The 8,592-nt window shown below is 43.7% G+C and overlaps 1 protein-coding gene across 1 annotated transcript; it reads left to right on the forward strand.

Moving 5' to 3' along the window:
• The first annotated feature begins 4,155 nt into the window (after positions 1–4,155).
• Positions 4,156–8,083, forward strand: LOC117007440. The gene is made up of 2 exons (XM_033080634.1): positions 4,156–7,235; positions 7,714–8,083. Exon 1 carries the CDS (start codon positions 4,558–4,560, stop codon positions 5,917–5,919), a length of 1,362 nt encoding a protein of 453 aa, XP_032936525.1. The 5' UTR covers positions 4,156–4,557; the 3' UTR covers positions 5,920–7,235; positions 7,714–8,083.
• The last annotated feature ends 509 nt before the right edge of the window (positions 8,084–8,592 follow it).

An 8,592-nucleotide genomic window follows, 5' to 3' on the forward strand; every position in this document is an offset into this window, starting at 1 on the left:
TCAGGTGGCCCAGCTCAGCGCTGTCGCTTGGTGGGGCCACTTGGGGCCGGCCGGCCGCTGCTGCCGGGCTCGCCGCTCGCCGCTCCTGTGGCACTGGTGGGAGGCAGGCACAGAGCCTCCCCGGCCTCCTTCCCGGGCCGCGGGGCCAGCAGGAGGGAGCTCCTCACCTCCCCACTGCGCTGCCAGCACAGAGCCTGCTGCCACATGCCACGCAATGGAGTAACCAATTTGTAACAATCGCGCAAACCCGGGTTTTACTGGCAGGTGCTCAGCGCCCCGGTTGCACTTCCGGGTTTGGAAATTTCAGAAAATTTTTCACATATTAGCCGCTCCTGAGTGTAAGCCGCGTTTCCGGGGTGGGTTCAAAATTTTAGTCAAAATGGTGCGGCTTATAATCATGAAATTACTGTACTTGTTTTTTTAACTAATCCCAATTTAAATTTTTCAATCTAAGCAATATTTGCCTCTTTTTCCTCGATCCTGAATACCAAAAATGCACTGTCTGCCTAAGAATAGCCTCTTCTTTTCCACAGTGTTTTAGTGGTTTTTGTGCACTATGGCAAACATCTCCTGAAACTTGCATGTCTATGCCCAGGTGCCTTTCCCAACAAGCCCTGAACTCCTCAGCTTTTCTCCTCTCAAAAATAACTAAAGAAAAATAAATCTTTTTTCCCCATCCCCACCCCCCTCAGTAGAAACGCAACTAATACAAGGTAAAAAAGTCTTTTCCAATTTCCAAAGCTGGATAAAGCCAGACTCAACTGATAATTACCTCCTCTCTGAGTTGTCACTGATCAAAGCTGTACTTTTGCTCAAAAAAAATTCTTTCAGAAAATACTGGTCCCTGTCTGGTTCCAATCAGGCTGTTAAATAAATAAAAGATATTTAAATAAGGCTGCTATCTAAATTGTACTAAATATCTTTTCCTGTATGAAGAATCTCATAAGAATGAAGCTGGGCCTATACTCTGGTTTCAGAAAGTGTCTCAATTAATAGTTAATTGAAATTGCTCAGTGCTTGATCATCTCCTACTATTTTCATGAAACTTGCTAAGAGTGCTTGAGAGCTGTCTGGTGAAACTTTCCCAAAAAGAATATAGAAGATTACTGCCATAAACTATTTATAAGGCTGCATCTTAAAGCTATTCAAAAACTAAAGCCACAACAAGAGCTCTTGGGATAGATTTATTTTTAAAAGATACCTTAATCAGACTTTGCAAGTTAGCTGAAATCCAAATACTTCCTGGTATCTTGCTCAGTTTTATAGAAACCTACCAAAAGCTTAGAAAATTGGGTGACTTTCCACTGACAGATTGCTTGGTGTCATGAAATCTGAAAATGCTTACAGATAACCAAGATTCCCCACCTCATTCTCTTTAGACAAGAGCTCCACATTTCTACTTTTCTTTTAAAACTGAAGTAGCATCAGTGTTTAAAATCTCAGTCTCCATGAAGTGGACTTAAACTGTGACCCTCATTTGATATATCAATGCCCAAAGCAGGGTATCAGCCTTGTGTTTACATTTCCAGCCTCCCCCCAGTTCCTGCAGCAGACTGACCCTTGAAAAATACTGTTTTTCAGAAAGTTCTTTCAGGCAAGGCCCCTTTGGCACTCACTTTTAGAAACAGATACAAAAAATAAACTTACTAATCCCACATAGTTTCTTTCACCTTGACTGTGCCTTTCCCTCTTCCTTCTTTCCTGTGCTCATGAGTTGGTGGTGACACTGCATTTCAGCCTCTTTTACAGCCCCAAAAATTACAGGGTTTTTTCATCTTCACAATGACAAGTTTAATGGAAAACAGCTACAAACCATGATTTCTCATCTGGAACCATGTTTGAGATCCCTCTGGTGCAGTTGTTGGCCTTGTGCTTGAATACTGCCACAGCTCCTCACTGAGTTAATTAATCTTATTCAAAAGTTTTGCAAAGCACTGGAAGTTTATTTGTAGGACTAGGAACATAAATGCCTTTCCAAGCGTACAACCAGCTGCAAAGCAGTCCCTTGCTCTTTGTCACTGAGGAACACAAGGTTGATTCCCAGTACCTTAAGATGCATCATAAAATCACAGAATCCTAGAATTTTTGCTTTGGAAAAGACCTTTAAGACTTTTCACCCACCACTGCCACATCCACCATGAAATTATGTCCCTAAGCACCACATCTACCTGCAGCAGTGGGGATTTCACCACTTCCCTGAGCATCATTCCAAAGCTCAACAACCCTTCCAGTGAATACTTTTGTCCTTATATCCAACCTAAATTTCCCCTGGTGCAACTTGAGGCAATGTCCTCTCATCCTATCACTTGTTACCTGGGAGAAGAGACCAACTCTGTTAGCGTAGAAACACATAATTACAGGATGATTATATGCAGGTGCTTTTAGAGAAGAGCTCTGGAAATCAAGGGTACAAACCCAAATCTGACTCTGACATGGATTCAAGAGGGATGTGTTTTCATACCCTTTCTGTTATGTAACTACATCATAATTATTAAACCCATATTGTTCTATTGTATACATTGATCTTATACAAGTATGGATCCTTGAGATTTTCATCAGGTCCCCAAAACACCCTTTCTCATGATTCTTGTTTCGATTACATCATTTCTCATGATTATTATTATGATTAAACAATACTATATTTCATTTACCAAACAATTATTACATTTAACAATCATATTATTTATCATATGATGATTATGCAGGTGCAGTTTCACATGATCTACTAAAGACAAAGCTCAACATTCATTCCCAGGGCCTAGGTCCCTTCCCCAGGCCTACTAGACCCAACCTTTCTTTCCACCCATTGAATCTATTGTATACAATTCCCATGATTTTAGAAACATTTTTAACCCTATGCTATCAACTCCACCTGGCTACAACATCTCTTGAGCAGTTGTAGAGACCAATCAAGTTCCCCTGAGCCTCCTTTTCTCCAGGCTAAACCACCCCAGCACCCAAGCCTGTAGCATTGCATGGGGTTCTGGACTATTTTGAAAGAGTCCTGACAATTATCTGAGGACACTGGAACAGGATTTTCTTTTGTTTCTTTTCACTGATTTAGAAGTTGATTTCTTGTGGCTCTGCAAAAAAATCCTTGGCATGAAATTATGCAAAATAATCACTTATGTACCTACAGCTGGTTTCATCCCAAAATCTGAAGTATAAAAACTGGATTAATGTAACTGCAATGTCTCTGCCAGGAACATAATGGAAGGAATGGGTTCAAATTTGAAAGGTTTGCTAATGAGACATTGATTAAAAACCTCATCCATAATACTGGAAAAACTCACCTAAACATTATGATGCTCAAGAAGCTCATCTAACATGAATCAGCTGGTTTAACAAACCACATTACATTATAAAGAGAAAAGAAAAACACCAAAATGGTAGGTAGCCAGAAAATTCATCCACTGTGCATAGAAAAACACATTATGTCATACCAGAATTATAACAATTTTACAGTCCTGTCTTGAGGGGTGCAACTGCTAAGGGAAGTTCACTCTTTCCTTCCATGCAGAAATGGCTTCTGCACTCTGGAGTGGCACACCAGAGCTGTCCTGCCTGCCTGGCTCACCGTGCTCCTCTCAGCTGAGCTAGTAACTCCTATTAGGCATCACTTGCCGCTGGATGCTCTGGGTAACCTCTTCAGCTTTACTCATTTTAGTTTTTAGCAAAAGCACATTGACCATTACCACAGTATCCTCACTTAACCTGCATGCCATTAACATGTCTTTCTATTTCTTGGCTGACAATAAGCCCTTAAGTAGCTTTTCTTGCTTTAAACATTTTAATTAAACATACACACATCCTCCAAACAGTTCTTCATTTTTCAGACTGCTTTTTCTGTATTGCAGAGTTGGATGGTGTACAGGTTAGGACAACCTCTTCTTTCAATCACGAACAGTTTCAATCAGAAACGACTGTGCCCAGCTTCATTTTCTTTGTTACTGCTCCCTGGCAGGAAAGGCATTTCTCATTTGGTAACTCTGTTCTTCCCTGGACTGCAGAGAAACTGGCTTCACTTTAACTTAAAGCCTTAGTTACCAATCTTTCACACCAAATATGTGCACAAACATAAAAGTATTCAGCAAGTTGTCTGAATATCACTTTAAAGAGTATTTTAGTCTGGTGCAATTTCCCCACCTGAGGTGTAGGGATCGGCGCTCGGAAGATCTCGCGTTGTTACGGAAAGCTCGCGATAGGGAAAAAGTGCAAACATAAGCACTAAAAAGTGCAAGGCGAGGCAGCGGTCAGCGAAACGCACGTAACCAATCATAGAACATATTACCTTATATGTACTGTCTAAAAATAAGCATAAGCATCTATAGTATATAAGACTAATGCACTAATAATAAATTGGCTTTTGTTGCATCCACCACGTTGGTGCCTGTGCTTCATTGCCCCTGGGACGGGATGTCCTTGACCGAAGCCCTCCGGTGTTAGAACTCGGTTGCGAGAAGCAACAAGTGGTGGCCCGTGTGAGGAGGCGTACGCCGGCCGAGAACCGGAGCAGCTATCGGTGGACCGCGGGCGGTCGAAGGGGGATCCGGATCCATGGAAGGGGTGAGTCAGATTCTCATCCAGTTAGCTCGAGACGGAAAGCTTTCAGTGAAAGCGAAAGATATACAAGCGTGTCTCGAGTGGCTCCTGAAAGATGGAGCGATAACCTATCCGCGGGATATTTTTGGCCCGGAAGGATGGGGGGCATGCACGCAAGCGCTGGCGGAGCATGCGATGGCTACCAAATCAGCCAAACATCTGAAAGTGTGGGGCACAATCTTGCAGCTGCTGAAGCGGGGTATGGAGGAAAAGGAGACTATGTGGGCGGCACGCAAGGCACTGGGGTTGGACTGCTACGGTCGCCTCCCGTTCACTGAGGAGCAGGAAACACAAGTAGAAAAAGGTGAATTAGAAATAGAGCCAAAACAGGAAGGCTCGGACTCTGAAATTCTAACAGCACAAGAGGAAAAAGGGGAAGAAAAGCAAGTGCAGGAAGAGATAATGGCTCGTGTGTGCTTGACTTGTGGGATTATGAAACCAATGTCTGAAGGGTCGTGTCTGGGATGTATAAAGAAAGCATATCCGGTAACTGGAAAGAGGTTGAACCCTCCGCAGTACCCCTGGGACGATTTGCGGGAGGCAGAGCGTAAAGCACGGTCCACGCAGCCTGCTCCCTCGCCAGCTCCGTTGCCATCCGCGCCACCACAGTTTGTGGACCCAGAGGAATGGTTGCCTGGGCTAGCAATGAAAGCCCCGGAGGATCCGTTGGAGATGGCAGCAGAAATAGCCAGTCCGGAAGCTGGACGAGGAGCAGATAGGCAAAGATGGCGCGAGAGGGAAGTGCTGCGCCCAGAAAAGGGGAACCAGTGGCGGGCCCCTGATAAGCATCCTGACATTGCAGAGGAGGTTGAGGAGCTCTCCGAGCAGCTTGCGGCTGCGTGGGGGACAGAAGAGGGGGGAGACGCGGCAGCGGTCGGAAGCCGGAAACCGGGTCGGGAGCCTGGTCGGCTTGGGGGGACCTCTCGGGCCGGGAAGGCGCAAGTTAATGACCACCAAGTGCAGATGAACCTGCAGCAGTTACAGCAATTAGTTAATGAAATAACTGCAGAGGTAGAAAAGCAAAAGCGTCTGCTTCGAACCCGGTCTCCTGTACCACCCTCCCAAACAGAACCATCCGGGATAAAATTCACTGATTGGCGACTTATAGCAGATGAGTGCATATTGGGGGGTCTGACTTTGCGACCCATTGCTACCGCTTATCCTGTAAAGGCAGTAGCCGGGGGGGGAGTGGAATGGGTGGCCCTAGAGCCCAAAGCCGTACAGCACCTCGCGGCTACCATAGAGGCTAAAGGATTGGGCCATCCCCTCACATTGACATTGTTAGATAGCATTCATGCTGGGGGACTTTTGCCGTAGGACTTACGCAATCTGGGAAAAATGGTGCTGAAGCCCACTGCCTTTCTGATGTGGAAGGACAGTTGGACTCAGCGACTAAGAGAGGAACTAACCCATGCGTGCAGATCAATATTTCCACAGGTACCAAAGTAGTGAAAGAAGCAGACGACCAGCAGAATGACGTGTGAAGAAGCACAGTGGATCACCGGCTGTAGCTACTTTGTTGTCTGTATGGTGAATATTGCCTTGCCAAAAAGACAAGGTGTTGCTGTGTAAATACTAATGCCTAGCTAATTACGCACTGCAGGAAAAGGAATTGCTTTATCTCTATTAGCCTGCCGCACCAGCAAAAATGTATCTTAATCTGTTTAGAAGCTTATATTTCGTGAGCATAATGACTATCGTAGCTATATATGTTCCACCTCAACCTAAGACTAACATTTGGGTTACTCTAGCTAATCTTACAAATCAGGAATCCATTTGCCTTGCTCTTTCGTCACCTGGTAACCCTTTCTCCACATGCCTTGTAGGTTTGCCGACAGATGTCTGGCCTTGTCCACTCCTGCCGTACTTTTGTGTTCTTCATGGCGACAAACCGTATTGTTCAAACAGCACTCCCGCATGCAATGCTAATAAGCCAAATAGAGTAGTTGAGCTATGGGATTTTTGGGTGCCATATCTCCCCGTTGCTCCTGCCGAGCCTCAAGAATTAGAACTGTTAGGATCTGTAAAAATGGACAGTTGTTTATACTTTAAATGGACCAATGAAAAGGTAAAGAACATTAGTGCAACAGTTGTGAATTCAAGCCTTCCAGTTTATAGGAATGCATCTGAGTGGTGCCAATATACTGCCAAGCAACACTCACGATCCTCTGATCATCCTTTCTCTTTGCCTAGCGGCCTATTTTTGATTTGTGGTGATCGAGCTTGGCCAGGTATTCCCTCAAAACTTAGAGGAGGTCCTTGCTCGATAGGTAGATTGTCCTTATTGACACCCAACACATCCATGATTCTAAACATGTCCAGGTATTACTCCAGTAGGCGAATGCGACGCAGTGTACACAGTTTTAATAGCAAATGCCAGGATAATGTAAAGTTTTGGTCACCAGGAGAAATTATTGCAGCCTCCTTTTTAGCTCCAGGCGTTGCATCAGCCGGAGCGCTGGCACAGCTTAACAAGCTAGGTTGTTGGTTAGCTAAACAAACTAATGCCACGTCGCGAGCTATAAGTGATTTGTTAATTGATGTAGATTCTGTAAGACATGCCACTCTTCAAAATAGAGCTGCCATTGATTTTCTCTTATTAGCCCAAGGCCATGGTTGTGAAGAATTTGAAGGTATGTGTTGTATGAATTTGTCCGATCATTCTGTATCCATACATAAGCAGTTGCAAACCTTAAGTCAGCTCACTCAACAATTGCAAATAGATGATAGTCTAGGGTTAGACGGATGGCTTAAGAACTTAGGCATAGGCCCTTGGCTGAGAGACATCATGAAAGGTGGAATAATCGTTTTAATTGTAGTTTTAGTAGCAATGCTCTTACTGCCTTGTATAATCAGTTGCCTACAGCGTATGATTATCTCTATGTTTGATAACCAAAAACCAGCCATGCTAGCAGCTAACAGAAGCATGAGAAATTATATAATGTAAAGCAGGAAACGCCCTTGTAATCAAGCTTCTGAACAACATCAGACAAATAACTGTGCAAAGCAGAAGCAAAATATTTAGAGAGCTTACTAGTTCCATATAAGAATTTATAACATAGTTAAATTAGAAGGAGTTTATTACAGTAACTGTAGCATTTATCGTTGCAGCGATTACAGTCTGCCTTAAGTGTCCGCGTCTCAGCTGCCTCATCCGGCGTCCAACAACAGCGTGAAACACTTCAACAACAACTGCATCAAACTGAGCACCGCTTCCTGCCTATCACGACATCTTAAGTCATGGGGAGGGGGAGATGTAGGGATCGGCGCTCGGAAGATCTCGCGTTGTTACGGAAAGCTCGCGATAGGGAAAAAGTGCAAACATAAGCACTAAAAAGTGCAAGGCGAGGCAGCGGTCAGCGAAACGCACGTAACCAATCATAGAACATATTACCTTATATGTACTGTCTAAAAATAAGCATAAGCATCTATAGTATATAAGACTAATGCACTAATAATAAATTGGCTTTTGTTGCATCCACCACGTTGGTGCCTGTGCTTCATTGCCCCTGGGACGGGATGTCCTTGACCGAAGCCCTCCGGTGTTAGAACTCGGTTGCGAGAAGCAACACTGAGGATATAATTATTCAGTAGCTGATAGGTCAGCAAGTCCTTTAATCAGTGCATGTCATTTCAGAAGATGTACCAGCTGGTGCAATTTTCACAACACATGAAATACAAAAATGAATAAATGAGATTATGGCAAAGAAGAAGAGAGCAGACATTAAACGATGGGAAAAAAAAAAAAACACAATGAAAGAAACTGAAGGGTCATAGGCCTTTCTTCCAGTACTCAGTACTTTAAAAAAGGATAAAAAAATGACAGTCAGAGTAGAGTTTTGACACTAGGGAATTGCATTTGTAATAGGATTAGCTCTGAATGCAAGTAAAACACAGGAATGACAACTCTGAAGAAGAAGGAATTATTTTTAAGTGAAACATCTGTGATGAATAAACTGTTGAGATACTGAAGGTTTTGTTCTTAATGAA

This window comes from Catharus ustulatus, chromosome 1 (genome assembly GCF_009819885.2).
Source record: "Catharus ustulatus isolate bCatUst1 chromosome 1, bCatUst1.pri.v2, whole genome shotgun sequence".
NCBI classification, from domain to species: domain Eukaryota; kingdom Metazoa; phylum Chordata; class Aves; order Passeriformes; family Turdidae; genus Catharus; species Catharus ustulatus.